Genomic DNA, 16,964 nt, shown 5'->3' with positions numbered 1-16,964 from the left:
TCAGAGGTCTACTATTAGTTTAATGGGGTCCCATTTATAAGTGATTGGATACTTTCCTCTTGCTAATTTAAAAATTCTCTCTTTCACTTTGACTTTATTCATTCTGAATATATAATGCTATGGTGAAGTCGTTTTGCAATATATTGGTCTGAGGATACTTGGTCCTCCTGTATCTGAATGTCTAGCTCTCTTGCTAGTACAGGGAATTTTCATTGATTATTTCCTTCAGTGGGTTTTCTAAACTTTTGGATCTCTCTTCCCCCTGAGGAATATCAATAATTCATAAGGTCATTCACTTTATGTGGTCCCAGACATCTTGAAGGCTTGGTTCATTCTATTTTATTCTCTTTTCCTATTTTCGTCTGACTGGGTTATTTCAAAAGACCGTCTTCAAGTCTTCAAGTTCTGAGGTTCTTTCTTCTGCTTGGCCTAGTTTATCTTGAGTATTTTAAATGTGTTTTTTATTTCATTCAAGAATTTTTCATTCTGGAATTTTTCAGTTCCAGAATCTATTTGTTTTTTATTCTTTTGATAATATCTATCTCCTTGATATATTGTTTGTTCATATCCTTAACTGATTTTTTTATTTCTTTGTATTAGTTTTAAGATTTCTCTTCCATCTCAATGAGCTTTTTTTAGGAGCAATATTTGGAATTCTTTATGTGGCATTATGAGGAATTCTTTTTTCTTGTAATTCATTACTGGACAATTATTGTAGTCCTTTGGTGGTATCATATTTCCTTGCTTTTTCATGTTTCCTGTGTCCTTCTGTTGATATCTACACATCTGATGTAACAGTCATCTGATTTAATTTTCTGAACTTGCTTTCAAAGGAAAGAATATTTCTCTGGAGGTGTATCTATAATGTTGGTTGAATAGGACACTTTGACATTCATTTTGGGTGCTTATAGTGCTGTGTGACTGATGTATGGTTTTTTTAGGCAATACACAAGAATAGAGGTCTGTGATTTCCTTAGTGGTTTAGAGAATAGTTATTAGTTGAAACTGTTGTAAAGTTTTTCTGGGGACTTGAACACCCATTGAGCTAGTCTTTGGGCCCTAGAAATGGAAGTACTGGGTTGACTATGCCTGATTTTAGGCCTTAGAGCAGCTTATGGTGGTAGTGGTGTTAGTGTGTCCTGGGGACAAGTTCTTAAGTCTTCAGGTATCTTGCTTAGAAGCTAGTAGCTGGAGCAAATGGCTGAGTGTGTAGGCAGGTTATCAGGCCCCTGAGCAGGTGGTGTGATGTGGAGGCAGAAGTAGCAGAGTCATCACTAGGACTAAGTGGCCCTCCTTAGAGCCACACAGTAGCTGCAGGTGTGTCTGTTATTTCCCAATATTTAGGCTTTCATAATGGCACCAGGCTCAAGCTGCTCTAGGCTCATATGCCTGTGGGATACCTTGTGAGCTCCCTTTGTGGAATAAAGTCTCCGTGCATTCTCCAATCTGCTCCCTATGGTAGGCTAGACCTGTATGGGTTAAGGGGTTCTCTTATGTCAAGATCAGAAAAGTTCATCACAGTAAGTTGATCCTTGGGGGCTTCTCTCTTACTATTTCTCCACATTCACGAGCTCTTCCACATCTGAACCAGTTCCCAGTTGAGTAAGTTGCTCTGAACTCTCTCCTTGCTCACTTTAAGTGCTACCCATCATTTCCCTGGTAAATTCTAATGTTAACTCCTGGATGATCTGTTCAAAATGTGAGAATATGCTTACTATCTTGGTTCCTCTCTGTGGAGGAGGCATATAGGCACATACTACCTGTGTCTGGTCAGCCATCTTGATCCTTTCTCTTCCTTGTTATATTTTAAAGTTTTGACATTCCCCATACATAATACATACAACAAAGTTTAAAAGCCCAAAACTTTCAAGTCAAACATATGAACTAAACATGTTAGTTTACCTTTATCACTATTTTTATAATGATAACAATCAGAAAGTAACCATATCCTTAGTCTAAATGTTCAGCTTTGTAAATTGATTTTCAAATGAAAAAATACATATATAAAACGTCTTTTCAGATTTTAAAACAAAGTGCAAATGGAAATTTTAAAAAGGTTTATGGTTATATACAACCTTGAGATAAGACTCAAGGAATAGAAACACCTTCAGTCCTATGAAAAATTATGCCACAGAAACAATTTCATGAAAACTTACTACCACATTTATTGACCCTCTTGCACAAAAAACATATGAATAGGGCAGACTCTAAGAAGCCCAGCTAAAGCTAAGCAGAGATGACAGCTGTCCATTAAAGGGAGACAGAGTTTTCAGTTGTAGTATAGCTAAGTTAATTTTCTGCTAAGTCCACTTTGGGTGAGAATATAACACAATGCAGAGTTGTCACACTGTATTAGTTATAATGTCCAGGAAATAATCATAATTACTACACATGATGAATACATAACTTAAACTGTTATGTGACGGGAGATGCAAAAGAACAGCAGCTTTGCTGTGGGTATAAACTTGCTCCTGCAATTATTAAGTCAAGAAACAGACTACATAGTATGGGATGGCATGTAGCGAAGTTCTTTATTCAGAGTTTTGATTTTATACCTTTCTAGTCACGTACACACTTAATCTATCATCTGTTAGTTTCACCATTACCTCTTTTTACCTATCTGAAATTAACTTGTAAGGAAATATCCTGTTACCATATCAACACAATCACTTCTGCAGTAAACATCTTCTTCTAGACACTGATTAATCTCTGGGCAGATATCTAAAAGAAGTGATCTAAAAGATCACAAAGAAGAAAGCAGCCGCAGGGGAACAGAGTTAATGGAAGAGTACCTTCAAGTGTTCACTCAGTTTACTCAGTATGAAGTAATGACTGTGTCTTTCCTCACGGCAGAGCACCTATAGACCTCTGACAATATGTTTTTAACATATGTCAACCCTCTGGCCTGTATCTCTGAGGAAGGGCGGCATGCCCTTTGATCTCAGGTTTCACGGGGTGCACAACTTCAGAGAAAGAGCTTATGGAATTTTAACTCCAGGCAAGCTAATTCTGCATGTGTCCCGGGGGGCCCAGGTCCCTTAAGCCTCTGGAAGAATAGCAAGTCATTTTAAACTCACACTGAGTTCACTTTGTGTGCTTGATGTAGGATATGTTTATTTCTAAATATTATCCTACATAAACTATAGGAAAAAAGATAATCAGTAGAAATTGAATTAAATGATTCATATATTAGATATATAGACTATAGGTGGAAAGCCTATTAATAAGCCTTTAAATGGTTCCATTTTGTGAAGGCAAGTTTGAAGTCTTTTGTGAATTAGAAAGGAAAAAACCTGGATAGAACTCCATATGCGGCTAAAAGTCTGGTCACATAGAAGTGATTAAAGGCCTGGCTTCCTGGGGGCATGCCTGCAGGCACATACCTATATATCTCAGGAATTTCCAGACTACTCCCTAAAGATGAATGACTGCCTCCAGATGGTCTGTTAAAGGTCAAGCATTCAAACAGCTTATTCCCCTAGAACCTTGTTTTGTGGTTTTGTTTTTGATTACTTAGCATAAGAATAGCTTTAGATAATGCTAGTGACGTGGTTATCTGTTAATCCATAGCCCCTTAGGCATCAAGCAGTGGGAGGCCTGGGGCTAAGGTTTAAGTAATATGTTTATTGATTAATTGTGTGTACATGTAGTATTGCCTATATAAGCTTTGGTGGAAGAAATAAAGTTGCTGCATGCCATGAGAGAGCTACAGCCTTCCTTATTCGCCATACAATTTCACTGCAGGTCTTAATCTCTGCGGTACTGCACCACGCAACTTTTGCACAACAACAGACAAAGTTTAAAATGTCATAACATGCTTAAGAATGTGAAGTAAAATGTAATGAATAAAAATGTGGAAATATCAGCAGTATTAAAACACATAAAAAAAGGGCAGCGCCTGTGGCTCAGTGAGTAGGGCACCAGCCCCATATACCAAGGGTGGCGGGTTCAAACCCAGCCCCGGCCAAACTGCAACAAAAAAATAGCTGGGCGTTGTGGCGGGTGCCTGTAGTCCCAGCTGCTCGGGAGGCTGAGGCAAGAGAATCACATAAGTCCAAGAGCTGGAGGTTGCTGTGAGCTGTGTGACGCCACAGCACTCTACCAAGGGCAGTAAAGTGAGACTCTGTCTCTACAAAAAAAAAAAAACATAAAAAAAAAAAAGAAGACAATTCTTAAACTAAAAGTGTGTAATACCTGAAATAAAAATCACTGGATACACTTTCCAACATATTGGAGGTAATTGAAAAAAATTAAATTACCTTGAAATAATAAATAATCTAGAATGACATAACATAATAAATAGCAAGAAGAAAGAACAAGGAAATGATCTAATATAATAAATAGCATGATGATCTAATATAATAAATAGCAAGAAGATAGAATAAGAAAAATGAGCAGAACTCAAGAACACGCAGAATAATATTAAATGGTCTAACATATATGTAATTGTTTTCCCAGAAGGAAAGAAGAAAGAGAATTGTAGCAGAAAGACCATTTGAAAAAATAATGGTGGAAAAAAATTATCAGATTTGGTGAATGACATAAATTAACAGATTCTAGAAGTTTAGCGATCTAAAGCAGAATAAATGTGAAGAAAAAATACCTAAATACATCATAGTTAAATTACTAAACATCAAAGATAATAAGTAAATCCTGAAAGCAACCGGAGAACACACATTACATACAATAGAACAATAATCAAAATACTGGGCAGTGCCTGTGGCTTAAAGGAGTAGGGCGCTGGTCCCATATGCTGGAGGTGGCAAGTTCAAACCCAGCCCCAGACAAAAACTGCAAAAAAAAAAAAAAAATACTAAGGGGGTGGCACCCGTGGCTCAAAGGGGTAGGGCACTGGCCCCATATGCCAGAGGTGGCAGGTTCAAACCTAGCCCCAGCCATAAACTGAAAAAAAAAAAAAAAATACTAAGGATCTGATTAGAAAATGGAGCCAGTTGGTGAAATTAGTTCATGATGCTGAAAGGAAGCAAAAACCAACTCTGTCAATCCAAAATTCTATATCCAGTGAAAATATTCTTCAGGAATGAAAGCAAAATAAAGATAATTTTAGATAAAATAAACAGAGACTATAATACAAAACATTCTTAGGGAATATTTCTAGGCTTATGGTAAACTATACCAGATGGAAATTAAGATCTTCAGAAAGTTATGAACACTGGAAATGATAGATTTTTGGCTAAATATAAGCACTCTTTTCTCTTAATTCCCTTAAAATCATAGGTCTGTTTAAAGCAAAAATAATAACATTGCATTGTAGGGGTTACAATGCAGAGATAATACATAAGAAAACTATAACTTAAGAGATTATGTTATAGTTTCTTACATTTTACTGTAAGTGGTAAAATATTCACTCTATATCAACTATGAAAAGTTAAGGTTGTATAATGTATTCCTAAATTGACCCCCCCCAAATGATAAGAAGTGTGGCTTAAAAACTGGTATATGAATTTAAATAAAATCCTCATAATATTAAATTTAGTTGAAAGTAGGAAGAAAAGAAGGAACAGAGAAATAGAAAATAGAGTGGCCACTGAAAACAAATAGTAAAATAGTAGGCACAAATTAACCCATGTCAATAAATACATTAGATCTAAATGAACTAAACACTCTGATTGAAAGATGAAGACTGTAAGAATGGATGAAAAGGTAAGACTCATGTATTTGCTATCAACATAATACATACTTTTTTTTTTTTTTTGAGACAGAGTCTCACTTTATCACCCTCGATAGAGTGTCATGGCATTGTAGCTCCCAGCAACTTTAAACTCTCAGACTCAAGTGATTCTTTTGCCTCAGTTTTTTCATTTTTAGTAGAGACAGGTCTCACTTTTGCTCAGGCTGGTCTCAAACTCCTGAGCTCAAGCAATCTGCCCACCTCTGCCTCTTAGAGTACTAGGATTACAGGCGTGAGCCACTGCGCCCAGCCATGATACATACTTTAAATATGAGAGCAGAGTAAGCTGAAAGTAAATGGATGAAAAAAATATACATCATGCAACCAGTATAAATGAGAAAGATGAATATCAGATAAAGTAGACTTTCTGACAAAAAGTGTTATTGAAGGTAAATATACCTTGTTATCTAAATGACAAAAAACATCAATTCATTCAGAAGACCTAACAGTCATAAATGTGTATGCATCTAATAGCAGAACCTGGAAATACATGAAGAAAAATGATAGAATTAATGAAAGAAATACACAAATTCATAATCAATGGGAGAGATTTTAGACTTACCTTTCAGTAAATGAGAGAAATAGATAAAAATATTGGTAAGGACAGAAAATCTGTAAAACACTAACAATCACTTTGATTCTACTTACACTTTTAGAACACTACATCCAATAGCTACAGAGTACATATTTTTTTCAAGGGTATATGTTTTGCTCACCAGTATAGACCCAATGTTAGGCCATATAACTAGTCTCAGTAAAGTAAAAAGAATTGAAAGAAAAACATTCAGCCAAGTCCACAGATATCCAAGCAGTAACTTCAACACTGTCTAACTATATACCGTGAACTCGTTCCATGGGACAAAAAGAAAATAGTTGTTCCCCAAGCCAGCTGCTTGACAAAATCTCTCCTACTCAGAGAAGAGGGACGGATGTGGCTAAACCCTACTGCAATTAAATTCTATGAGCTCCAGCCCAGGAAAAAACATAGTAGATAAGTCAGAAAGAGCTTTCCTCCCTCTTCCCACCAAGTGAATTAAGCATAGAATCTCTCTAGGCATAGTGACAGGTGCCTGTAATAACAGCCACTCAGGAGACTAAGGTGGAAGAATTTCTTGAGGCTAGAAATTTAAATTTGGTCTAGGTGACATAGTGAGACCAGCTCTTAAAAAGAGAGAGAGATTCCTAAAGGTATCTAAGCAATGAAATTCAGAGAGTTTTAAAGGGAGGTAACTTTGATCCGGGGTGATATCATCCCCTCTACTGTATAGTCTGCTACTTTCAGAGTAATCACATCATACCTGAGTAGTGTTGAAAACGCAGAATATGTAGCTGAATACGTTCCTGATGTCATTATTTTCAATTAGCATCAAGTATGCCAGAACCCAGGTAATTCCAAAAACAACTGCAATAGATAATGTGCTAACAGTCTTCTTTAAGAATGAAATCTTTTTTGTGCTAGGTAAGAGAAAACAAGAAAGAAGATATGGCTCATTAGGTATTACCTATTAATATCATTATCACTCTCCATATACAATGCATATTCATCTGACCATATTGCTTATTTAGCAGTATTATGCCTCAGGTGGAAAAACAATGCTAGACTTTATGTCACTCAGGCAAAAATCCAATTTTGAAGCTTTATTTAAAAATATATTATCTACTGGGTGCAACGTACACTATTCAGGTGATGGGTATGCTAAAAGCTCAGACTTAACCACTAAGCAATATATACATATAATGCAATTCCATTTGTACCCCCTAAATCTATTGAATTTTTAAAAAATTCATTGATGCCTCTTTAAAAGCTGAGGCAAAACAGTTCCTTAATACTATTGCAGGCAAATTTCACTAAGAATCAACTTTTTCATTGGAATGGAATTTTAATTTAGTGAGATTACTCCAGACCAGCTAGTGAAGAATTTCTTTCTTTTCTTTTTTTTTTTACTTCTGGGATCTTCTTATGGCTTGAGTTGATATGGGAGAGAAAGATTATTTAGATGCAGAGAGATTTTCTTCCCTCTCATGGGGAGTCTTACCCCTGGAATCTGGCTTTGGTCATAGGACTTATTTTGACCAGTGAGATATTAGCAAATGTTATAAGCAGAGACTTGGAAGTATTTGCTTGTTAAAGTTTGCCTTCTCTCACTGCTTTTTAGAATCCTCAGAGCGTTATGTTAAGAAACCTGGGCTAGCTCAATGGAGGATGAAAGACTGGGTAGAACAGAGATGAACTTTTCTAACTGATCTTACTAAGATCGATCAACCACCAACTGTCAACCATGAAAGGGAGTTATGCTAGATCATCCATCATCATTATTTGCATCAGCCCATATCAAACAACTACCCAACCAAGGCTCAAATTTGTGACAAATAGTAAATATTTGTCCTTCTAAGTAATTAAGTTTTAGGGTGATGTGTTATATAGCTAACTAATACATGGAAGATCATTTGTTAAACAATTAAATTATACCATGCTTTTCCTCATAATTAGGCCAATTTAAGAACCATGGCCTATCCATCAAAATTTAGAAATACAAATTTGTTTGGTGTCTCTGGCTAAAAATGTTAGTGTTTTATATAAGGGAAACATACCTTAATTTGCAATTAGCTAACAAGCCTTCACCAAGGTCTTTCTTCATTGATACTAAAACATAATTTTTAATGTTTATCAGTGATAGTTCATATTAAGGAGAAATGTGGGGGAAGCACTATCATTCATATGGAAAAAATTATGTTTACACTTGGTCTGTAGAGCACATATTTAAGATTAAATTCCCAGTAATGATGGTGGTTTCCACTCATCTGTTCATACCAAGTGGATTCAATTGTGAGATTACTATATGCTCATAGACGTGCCTGCTTATAGTAAGTCTACTTAATATATGAGCAGAGTCTTATAAAATTAAATATGAACTCATATCCTCATTGGCACTGTCTTTTAACCAATTTGTGCTGTGGAGATACAGTCAGGAAGGATGGAGAATATGTGTTTTCATAGTTTATGTTCTTTAGTCTATCCAAGTGAAAAGCTCTCATAATATCAGGGATGACAATGAAATACTTTTGGGAGGCAGAAAGTTTATAGAAAAAGGAGAAGCTGTCTAGATGGGAACTAGCAAATCATGGAGCACATGCCCATCTACAGGGAACACGAGCTCAGTGTTGCCAGATGTTCCATTTTTCCAAGAGAAGATTCGATTTTTTAAGTGAAATTTACAAACTGTTGTATGCTTTCCACTAATTAAAAAAATGTTAAACTTGTTGTATAATTTAAGCAATACATGTAAAATGTAGCCTATAGGTGATGGTTTATAAAATTAAAAATACAGGTGACAACATCTCCTCACAACCTTCTCATTTGTTTAATTGTTTAAATATGATTTCTTGACTATTTGGCATCAGGGAGAAAATTTTTTCTTGAAAGTCTTTGGGTTGAGTTTTCAGTTGGTCTCATATAATGCAAAATGTGTTATGTAATATAGTATACCCACATCGTAATACAGTCATCCCTTGGTACCCAAAGAGATTAGTTCTGGGACCCTGTGGATACCAAAATCAGAGGCTGCTCAAGTCCCTTGTATAAACTGACATGATATTTGCATCTAATCAATACACATCCTCTCATATACTTTTTTTTTTTGCAGTTTTTGGCTGAGGCCTAGTTTGAACCCACAGCCTCCGATATATGGGGCTGGCACCCTACTCCTTTGAGCCACAGGTGCCACCCCCTCTCACATACTGTAAATCATGTCTAGATCACTTATAACACCTAATAAAATAAATGCTATGTAAATTGTTATATTCTTTGTGTTATTTTTGTTGTCATATTGTTTTTTTTTCTGGATTTTTTTCTCCCAGATATTTTATTTTATTTTTTTAAATTTTGAATCTACAGATGTAGAAACCAGGTATATGGAGGGCTACTTGTACCGATGTTAGAAGATGAAAATTTCTGACCCTTTCTGAGTCAAAGTTTAAAAGAAAATTTCTCATGCAAAATACATACCCCTGTGATTGGCTCAGTTTAAAAATTCTTTCAGGAATGATAGATATATTATTGTCCTGTATTTCGTATTGAATGAATCTTGCTTGGAACCTTCCCAGCCATTGGGAATCTTACCTTGTCAGATTCTGATTATTCTTCCACAGCACTTTGACTGTGATTATAATAAATATAACAACGTTGCTGATGAGGATAATGGTTATAGGTATGAGGAATGACCACAACAATGGACTTTTTATGAAGTCGCTGCTTGTGGGAATTGCCAGCCAGCAGCTGTGGAGAAAAAAGAAATTATTTCAGCAAAGCAAGAAAGGTATACAAACTGATTCCATGTACTATTAACATTTTTGACATTAACTCCACTGAAAAATCTGTTCAAAATATATCCCATTGCATCCCATTGTATCCATGTCAGATGACTTTCAGAAATTCAACCCCCTAGAAAAGTAAAGAGTTGGTTTTGCCATGTTGTCTATGAGTCACTTTGCAGAAAGAAAATAAGATTTTGAGTCAGGCAGTCCTGGATTTAAAGGTTACTCTCTGTCACTTCTGAAGCGTCTGACTTTAAGCAAGTGATTGTTTTCATTTTGAATAAGTAGCATATCCAGATGGTTCAAAACATGAAATCGGGCTCGGGCTGAGGCGCCGAGAGCCGCAACTGCCCCCTCAGCAGCCTCAGCCGCGGTGGCCGCCACCTTGCCCGCAGTACCGGCTTCCCTCCACCGCGCGCTGGCCGCCGACCGCCCGGCACGGGGAGGCGGAGCAAGATGGCAGCCGAGTAACAGCTTCCTTGCATCTGGGCACCGTGAGTCTGGGGAGATAGGACTCCAGGCATCTCTGGCTGGTGGGATCTGCCTATCATCACCCCTGAGAGGATACAGGGAGTCAGCGAGAGACTTCTGGACCCCAAGAGGAGGACTAAAACAGTGGAAAACCGGCAAGTGGTCGCGTGTGTTCAATCTGTCTAAACCCGCCGCAACTTCCACAGGCACAAGAACTTAAAGAGCAAGAGGAAGCGAAAGGAATATTAGGGCAAGAAAACAGATAAAAGAAATCACTCATGAGGAAGAATCAGCAGAAAACTCCAGGCAACATGAAGAACCAGCCCAGAACAACCCCGCCAAGGGACCATGAGGTAGCTACTGCAGAGGATTCCACCTATACAGAAATGTTAGGAATGACAGAAAGGGAATTTAGAATATGCATGTTGAAAACAATGAAAGAAATGATGGAAACAAGGAAGGAAACTGCTAATAAAGTGGAAAATAACCAAAAGGAAATTCAAAAACAGAATCAAATAAGAGATGAACGATATGAAGAATATAAAAAGGATATAGCAGAGCTAAAGGAAATGAAACAGTCAATCAGGGAACTTAAAGATGCAAGGGAAAGTATCAGCAACAGATTAGACCATGCAGAACAAAGAATTTCAGAGGTAGAAGACAAAGTTTTTGAGATAACTCAGATAGTAAAAGAGGCAGAAAAGAAGAGAGAGAAAGCAGAACGTTCACTGTCAGAATTATGGGACTTCCTCCTCCTCATACGAGTTATAGGAATTCCAGAAGGGGAAGAAGAATGCCCCCAGAGGAATGGAAGCCATACTAGAGAATATTATAAAAGAAAATTTCCCAAACATCACCAAAGATTCTGACACACTGCTTTCAGAGGGATATCAGACCCCAGGTCGCCTCAACTCTAACCGAGCTTCTCCAAGACACATTGTGATGAACCTGTCCAAAATCAAGACAAAAGAAAAGATTGTGCAAGCTGCCAGGAGTAAGCGCCAGTTGACCTACAGGGGCAGATCCATCAGAGTGACCACAGACTTCTCTAATGAAACTTTTCAAGCAAGAAGACAATGGTCATCTACCTTTAATCTACATAAACAGAACAATTTCCAGCCCAGAATTCTGTACCCTGCTAAGCTAAGCTTCAAAATTGACGGAGAAATCAAATCATTTATGGATATACAAACATTGAGGAAATTCGCCACAACAAGACCAGCTCTACAGGAAATACTTCAACCTGTTCTGCACACTGACCACCACAATGGATCAGCAGCAAAGTAAGAACTCAGAAATTAAAGGACAGAACCTAACCTCCACAATGATGCAAAAGATAAAACTAAGCAATTGACTCTCACCAAATAAGACGAATAGAATACTACCACACTTATCAATTATCTCAATAAATGTTAATGGCTTGAATTCCCCCCTGAAGAGACATAGATTGACTGACTGGATTAAAAAACACAAGCCATCCATTTGCTGTCTGCAAGAAACACACCTGGCTTTAAAAGACAAATTAAGGCTCTGAGTCAAGGGTTGGAAGACAATTTTTCAGGCAAATGGAATTCAGAAGAAAAGAGGAGTTGCAATCTTATTTTCAGATACATGTGGATTTAAAGCAACTAAAGCCAAAAAAGACAAAGACGGTCACTTTATATTGGTCAAGGGAAAAATACAACAAGACATTTCAATTCTAAATATTTATGCCCAATTTAAATGCTCCCAGATTCTTGAAACAGACCTTACTCAGTCTGAGCAATATGATATCTGATAATACCATAATAACAGGGGACCTTAACACTCCTCTTACAGAGCTGGACAGATCCTCTAAACAGAAATTAAACAAGGATATAAGAGATTTAAATGAGACCCTAGAACAACTGCGCTTGATAGACGCATATAGAACACTCCATCCCAAAGATAAAGAATATACATTCTTCTCATCACCCCATGGAACATGCTCCAAAATTGATCATATCCTGGGACACAAAACAAATATCAACAGAAACAAAAGAATTGAAATTTTACCTTGTATCTTCTCAGACCATAAGGCACTAAAGGTGGAACTCAACTCTAACAAAAATGCTCGACCCCACCCAAAGGCATGGAAATTAAACAATCTTCTGTTGAATAACAGATGGGTGCAGGAAGAAATAAAACAGGAAATCATTAACTTCCTTGAGCATAACAACAATGAAGACACAAGCTACCAAAACCTGTGGGATACTGCAAAAGCAGTTTTCAGAGGAAAATTCATCGCTTTAGATGCCTACATTCGAAAAACAGAAAGAGAGCACATCAACAATCTCACAAGAGATCTTATGGAATTGGAAAAAGATGAACAATCTAAGCCTAAACTCAGTAGAAGAAAAGAAATCTCCAAAATCAAATCAGAGATCAATGAAATTGAAAACAAAAGAATCATTCAGAAAATAAATGAAACAAGGAGTTGGTTTTTTGAAAAAATAAATAAAATAGATAAACCATTGGCCAGACTAATGAGGAATAGAAAAGTAAAATCTCTAGTAACCTCAGTCGGAAATGATAAAGGGGAAATAACAACTGATCCCACAGAGATACAAGAGATCATCTCTGAATACTACCAGAAACTCTATGCCCAGAAATTTGACAATGTGAAAGAAATGGATCAATATTTGGAATCACACCCTCTCCTTAGACTCAGCCAGGAAGAAATAGAGCTCCTGAACAGACGAATTTCAAGCACTGAGATCAAAGAAATGATAAAAAATCTTCCAACCAAAAAATGCCCTGGTCCAGATGGCTTCACTCCAGAATTCTATCAAACCTTCAAGGAAGAGCTTATTCCTGTACTGCAGAAATTATTCCAAAAAATTGAGGAAGAAGGAATCTTCCCCAACACATTCTATGAAGCAAACATCACCCTGATACCAAAACCAGGAAAAGACCCAAACAAAAAGGAGAATTTCAGACCAGTCTCACTCATGAATATAGACGCAAAAATTCTCAACAAAATCCTAGCCAATACATTACAGCTTATCATCAACAAAGTCATTCATCATGATCAAGTAGGCTTCATCCCAGGGATGCAAGGCTGGTTTAACATATGCAAGTCTATAAACCTTATCCACCATATTAACAGAGGCAAAAATAAAGATCACATGATCCTCTCAATAGATGCAGAAAAAGCATTTGATAAAATCCAGCATCCTTTTCTAATTAGAACACTGAAGAATATAGGCATAGGTGGCACATTTTTAAAACTGATTGAAGCTATCTATGACAAACCCACAGCCAATATTTTACTGAATGGAGTAAAACTGAAAGCTTTTCCTCTTAGAACTGGAACCAGACAAAGTTGTCCTCTGTCACCTTTACTATTCAACGTAGTGCTGGAAGTTCTAGCCAATACAATTAGGCAAGACAAGGAAATAAAGGGAATCCAAATGGGAGCAGAGGAGGTCAAACGCTCCCTCTTTGCTGACGACATGATCTTATACTTAGAGAACCCCAAAGACTCAACCACAAGACTCCTAGAAGTCATCAAAAAATACAGTAATGTTTCAGGATATAAAATCAATGTCCACAAGTCAGTAGCCTTTGTATACACCAATAACAGTCAAGAGGAGAAGCTAATTAAGGACACAACTCCCTTCACCATAGTTTCAAAGAAAATGAAATACCTAGGAATATACCTAACGAAGGAGGTGAAGGACCTCTATAAAGAAAACTATGAACTCCTCAGAAAGGAAATAGCAGAGGATATTAACAAATGGAAGAACATACCATGCTCATGGATGGGAAGAATCAACATTGTTAAAATGTCTATACTTCCCAAAGCAATCTACCTATTCAATGCCATTCCTATCAAAGTACCTACATCGTATTTTCAAGATTTGGAAAAAATGATTCTGCGTTTTGTATGGAACCGGAAAAAACCCCGTATAGCTAAGGCAGTTCTTAGTAACAAAAATAAAGCTGGGGGCATCAGCATACCAGATTTTAGTCTGTACTACAAAGCCATAGTGCTCAAGACAGCTTGGTACTGGCACAAAAACAGAGACATAGACACTTGGAATCGAATTGAACACCAAGAAATAAAACTAACATCTTACAACCACCTAATCTTCGATAAACCAAACAAGAACTTACCTTGGGGGAAAGACTCCCTATTCAATAAATGGTGTTGGGAGAATTGGATGTCTGCGTGTAAAAGACTGAAACTGGACCCACACCTTTCCCCACTCACAAAAATTGATTCAAGATGGATAAAGGACTTAAATTTAAGGCACGAAACAATAAAAATCCTCAAAGAAAGCATAGGAAAAACACTGGAAGATATTGGCCTGGGGGAAGACTTCATGAAGAAGACTGCCATGGCAATTGCAACAACAACAAAAATAAACAAATGGGACTTCATTAAACTGAAAAGCTTCTGTACAGCTAAGGTGACGATAACCAAAGCAAAGAGACAACCCACACAATGGGAAAGTATATTTGCATATTTTCAATCAGACAAAAGCTTGATAACCAGGATCTATAGAGAACTCAAATTAATCCACATGAAAAAAGCCAACAATCCCTTATATCAATGGGCAAGAGACATGAATAGAACTTTCTCTAAAGACGACAGACGAATGGCTAACAAACACATGAAAAAATGTTCATCATCTCTATATATTAGAGAAATGCAAATCAAAACATCCCTGAGATATCATCTAACCCCAGAGAGAATGGCCCACATCACAAAATCTCAAAACTGCAGATGCTGGCGTGGATGTGGAGAGAAGGGAACACTTTTACACTGCTGGTGGGACTGCAAACTAGTACAACCTTTCTGGAAGGAAGTATGGAGAAACCTCAAAGCACTCAACCTAGACCTCCCATTCGATCCTGCAATCCCATTACTGGGCATCTACCCAGAAGGAAAAAAATCCTTTTATCATAAGGACACTTGTACTAGACTGTTTATTGCAGCTCAATTTACAATCGCCAAAATGTGGAAACAGCCTAAATGCCCACCAACCCAGGAATGGATTAACAAGCTGTGGTATATGTATACCATGGAATACTATTCAGCCATTAAAAAAAATGGAGACTTTACATCCTTCGTATTAACCTGGATGGAAGTGGAAGACATTATTCTTAGTAAAGCATCACAAGAATGGAGAAGCATGAATCCTATGTACTCAATCTTGATATGAGGACAATTAATGACATTTAAGGTTATGGGGGGGGAAGCAGAAAGAGAGAGGGAGGGAGTGGGGTGGGGCCTTAGTGTGTGTCACACTTTATGGGGGCAGGACATGATTGCAAGAGGGACTTTACCTAGCAATTGCAATCAGTGTAACTGGCTTATTGTACCCTCAATGAATCCCCAACAATAAAAAAAAAAAGAAAAAAAAAAAAAAAAAAATACAGTAATGTTTCAGGATATAAAATCAATGTCCACAAGTCAGTAGCCTTTGTATACACCAATAACAGGCAAGATGAGAAGCTAATTAAGGACACAACTCCCTTCACCATAGTCTCAAAGAAAATGAAATACCTAGGAATATACCTAATGAAGGAGGTGAAGGACCTCTATAAAGAAAACTATGAACTCCTCAGAAGGAAATAGCAGAGGATATTAACAAATGGAAGAACATACCATGCTCGTGGATGGGAAGAATCAACATTGTTAAAATGTTTATACTTCCCAAAGCAATCTACCTATTCAATGCCATTCCTATCAAAGTACCTACATCGTACTTTCAAGATTTGGAAAAAATGATTCTGCGTTTTGTATGGAACCGGAAAAAACCCCGTATAGCTAAGGCAGTTCTCTGTAACAAAAATAAAGCTGGGGGCATCAGCATACCAGATTTTAGTCTGTAGTACAAAGCCATAGTGCTCAAGACAGCATGGTACTGGCACAAAAACAGAGACATAGACACTTGGAATCGAATTGAAAACCAAGAAATGAAACTAACATCTTACAACCACCTAATCTTTGATAAACCAAACAAGAGCATACCTTGGGGGAAAGACTCCCTATTCAATAAATGGTGTTGGGAGAACTGGATGTCTACATGTAAAAGACTGAAACTGGACCCACACCTTTCCCCACTCACAAAAATTGATTCGAGATGGATAAAGGACTTAAACATAAGGCATGAAACAATAAAAATCCTCCAAGAAAGCATAGGAAAAACACTGGAAGATATTGGCCTGGGGAAAGACTTCATGAAGAAGACTGCCTTGGCAATTACAACAACAACAAAAATAAACAAATGGTACTTCATTAAACTGAAAAGCTTCTGTACAGCTAAGGAGACAATAACCAAAGCAAAGAGACAACCTACACAATGGGAAAGGATATTTGCATATTTTCAATCAGACAAAAGCTTGATAACTAGGATCTATAGAGAACTCAAATTAACCCACATGAAAAAAGCCAACAATCCCTTATATCAATGGGCAAGAGACATGAATAGAACTTTCTCTAAAGACGACAGACAAA

The 16,964-nt window shown here is 37.1% G+C and overlaps 1 protein-coding gene across 3 annotated transcripts in view; it reads right to left on the bottom strand.

Annotated features, from left to right (window-relative positions):
- Positions 1-16,964, bottom strand: part of ADGRG7 (adhesion G protein-coupled receptor G7) — an 85,040-nt gene that overhangs the window by 3,364 nt on the left and 64,712 nt on the right. For all 3 annotated transcript variants that reach the window (XM_053565797.1, XM_053565798.1, XM_053565799.1), the window contains 2 exons: positions 9,813-9,968; positions 6,991-7,147 (listed from right to left, as the gene is read on the bottom strand). In XM_053565797.1, coding sequence (XP_053421772.1) covers positions 6,991-7,147; positions 9,813-9,968 — 313 coding nt within the window. The remainder of the gene's footprint in view (positions 1-6,990; positions 7,148-9,812; positions 9,969-16,964) is intronic.

Source organism: Nycticebus coucang, chromosome 16, assembly GCF_027406575.1.
Source record: "Nycticebus coucang isolate mNycCou1 chromosome 16, mNycCou1.pri, whole genome shotgun sequence".
NCBI classification, from domain to species: Eukaryota; Metazoa; Chordata; class Mammalia; order Primates; family Lorisidae; genus Nycticebus; species Nycticebus coucang.
The sequence above is the reverse complement of the archived record's forward strand: the minus strand, read 5'-3'. Positions and strand labels throughout refer to the sequence as shown.